Genomic DNA, 3,183 nt, shown 5'->3' with positions numbered 1-3,183 from the left:
TATTTATTTATTTATAGTTTTTATTATCATTATTGTTGAATTCACACTTTGCATCTGAGGTTGTTTCACTTTCATTCTGCAGGTGCAGGATCGGCCCACATCTATTGAGTGGGAGTCATGTGACCCCAGTAAGCTGTACACACTGGCCATGACCGATCCAGACGCACCCAGCCGAAAAGACCCCAAATTTCGGTAGATTTTCAGATCAGTCAGCCATATTCATCATCACTGAAATAAAGATGAACAGAAGATATTTTAAAGAATGTTTGGGATGTTACACTTTATTTCAAGGTGTCCTTGTTACAGTGTAACTATACATTTGTGACCCTGGAGCACAAAACCAGTCACTAGGGTCAAATGGTTAAGGTTTGGCTTAGGGTTACTTGCATGTAATTATGCATAATTTATTGTTAGTAAGTATAATAGTAAGTACGCGTAACGTGTAACAAGGACACCTTAAAATAAAGTGTTACCAAATGTTTTCAACCAAACTTTCATTATATGAAAAAAAAAATATATATGATGGTAGTCAAACGAAACTGAACTGCTTTGGTTGCCAGCGTTCTTTAAAATATCTTCTTTTGTGTTCTGCATAAGAATTAAAGTCATGCAGGTTTCGAATAACATGCCTGTGAGTAGATAGTAGCAGAAGTGTTATTTTTGGATGAACTATGCCTTTAATGTGGCAGAATATATTGCTTGTTGGTGTGTTATGGTGAGTGACGCTTGCGTGTGGTTCTCTGCAGGCCTCCATCGTTACGTCTGGCTGGTTTATGAGCAGTCAGGCAGCATCAGCTGCTCCGAAGCAGTCCTCACCAATCGCTCTGGAGACAACCGTGGAAAATTCAAGATCCAGTGTTTCTGCAAGAAATACGGCCTCGGTGCTCCAATCGCAGGGTCTTGCTTCCAGGCAGAGTGGGACGACTACGTGCCCAAACTTTACCAACAGCTTGCTGGCAAATAATGTAGAATTTCTGTCTTTTTCTGCACATTTTCACTAATAAACTAAACTGTTCTTTGCTTTAAAAGCTGTGTAGAACTGATGAGTTTCAGGTCATATTTAGTTCTAGTTGAATTGAAAGGGAACTGATCAAGATACTTCAACCTATGCCTTCATTTACATCACTTCGCTTGGAAGCATTTGTGTCCCTGCAGCACAAAAGCAGTCTTAAGTCGCTGGGGTATATTTGTAGCAATAGCCAATGATTTTCTCAATATTTAGATTTTTTTGCAGCCTCAGATTCCAGATTTTCAAATAGTTGTATCTCGGACAAATATTATCCTCTCCTAACAAACCATACATCAATGGAAAGCTTATTTATTCAGCTTTCAGAAGATGCATAAATCTCAATTTTAAAAAATTGACCCTTATGACTGGTTTTGTGATCCAGGGTCACATTGCAGTCTGCCTTCAGTTAAAAAAAGACTTTGCACTCTTAAATAAAATGCAAGGCAAATTTCAGTTGGATTTGTGGCCGCACCTTTAATTTCACAAAATTCTCACTGCAGCATACTGGAAATAAACACATTGTAATAAAATGTTCCAGACTACAATAAGACACCGCTTGTGTGATGAGCACTTTATTTACAAATATAATTAAAAGCTCTGACAGAATCATGCCTCTTAACCTGAAAACAAATGTAAAGTGCATGCGACAGTAAAGCGTTCTTGTTCACTATTTGAGACTTTGTAGAAAATACACAGCCGGAGAGGATGCCCAGAATCGAAACAGAAACCCCAATCATGAAATGAGACAATTTCACCAGCGACTGCAGGAGGGAAAGAGTGGGCGAAACATTTATTATATATAGATGTGTGTGCATGAATATAAAAAGAAATTGAAATTCAGTTAAAATGTAATAGGAAAATAAGTTCTCCATAAAGCCTTCTATACACAAAATACATGTCCCTTCCCCTTCAGCCCTTTGTGCAGGTACCACAAGTTAGGATTGACGTATGCATTATTCACATTGTGCACCTCAGATGAGGTGAATTACGGTATCGTGCATATGAAAAAAAAATCATATTCAATTACCATAAGAATCTCGGGAGTCACAGAAGCAACTATTAAATTTGTTTTAATATGCAAACGTTATCAAATTTCTTCAATACTTAATAAAAGGCATTTTTTCATTTCCTGTGGGTGAATAAATACCAAATAGAGATTCAAGCAGCAAGAGCCTGCAAAAAAAAAAAAATGTTAAAATAAAAAAAATTATTAAATCACACAGCCTATCAAAAAAATTAGCCAAAAATAAAAAATTGTGCACAAGTGCATCTAGATTAAAATTAGCAATACAAACCCCCCATTCATATTGCTTTTGTCTTGAAATCTCTCATTTTAATTACACTGGAAGTGTTATCATTGCACGAGAAAACGTCGACATCAACACTGTGACAGATTTAATCGTCTCGTGTATAATATTCATATATAAAAAGAGACAACTAAAGCACGTAATCCAGCACGTTATCCGCACCAGCCCAGAGGACTGACAGGACCGTCAGTAGAAAAAAGCAGATTTGTTGCAAAAAAAACAACGACAAAACAGAGAAGTGGTCGAGCAGGACAGAGGCAGGATGCTGGAGTGTTCTGTCTCATCTGTAGTCATCTTTAGGATAGTCCAAAGCACCCAAGTTATTGAAACCCATACGAAGGCTCTCCATATCGAAGGCGTCGATTTCTCTCTCCTGACGGTCCAGCAGGTGCTTGATTCGGTCGGTGCGCTCTTTCTGAAGAGAAGCCAGCTCCTCCTCAATCTGAAAACACAAGACAGAAGCTCAAACTAACCGACATAGCTTAAGAGGAACCAGTAGACTACATTATCCCTGAAAAAGGCCTTACTTTGATTACTTTACAATTTGCTAAAAACGCTACGAACTCATTAAACACATATGTGAGCCTGGAGCACAAAAGCAGTGTTAAGTCGCTGGGGTATATTTGTAGCAATAGCCAACAATACATTGTATGGGCATTGCTCCAGTCTTCAGTGTCACATGATCCTTCAGAAATCACTCTAATATGCTGATTTATCATCAGAGCTGGAAACTGTTGCTGCTTCACGTTTCTTTGGAACCTGTGATACTTTTTTTCAGGATTCTTTGATGATTAAAAAGTTAAAAAGAAGAGCATTTATTTAAAATAGAAATCTTTTCTAACAATATACACTACAGTTCAAAAGTTT

The 3,183-nt window shown here is 37.6% G+C and overlaps 1 protein-coding gene and 1 pseudogene across 1 annotated transcript in view; one reads left to right on the top strand and one right to left on the bottom strand.

Moving 5' to 3' along the window:
- LOC107699915 (phosphatidylethanolamine-binding protein 1-like) overlaps positions 1-964 on the top strand; it is a 1,574-nt pseudogene extending 610 nt beyond the window's left edge.
- Positions 965-2,220: 1,256 nt separating this feature from the next.
- The window catches only part of LOC107699916 (serine/threonine-protein kinase TAO3-like), a 58,624-nt gene continuing 57,661 nt past the window's right edge, over positions 2,221-3,183 (bottom strand). The window contains exon 19 of the mRNA XM_016501361.1: positions 2,221-2,758. Coding sequence (XP_016356847.1) covers positions 2,597-2,758 — 162 coding nt within the window. The 3' untranslated portion in view covers positions 2,221-2,596. The remainder of the gene's footprint in view (positions 2,759-3,183) is intronic.

Source organism: Sinocyclocheilus anshuiensis, unplaced genomic scaffold (genome assembly GCF_001515605.1).
Source record: "Sinocyclocheilus anshuiensis isolate Anshui unplaced genomic scaffold, SAMN03320099.WGS_v1.1 scaffold823, whole genome shotgun sequence".
NCBI classification, from domain to species: domain Eukaryota; kingdom Metazoa; phylum Chordata; class Actinopteri; order Cypriniformes; family Cyprinidae; genus Sinocyclocheilus; species Sinocyclocheilus anshuiensis.
Note: the sequence above shows the minus strand (reverse complement) of the source record. Positions and strands in the feature narration are given on the sequence as shown.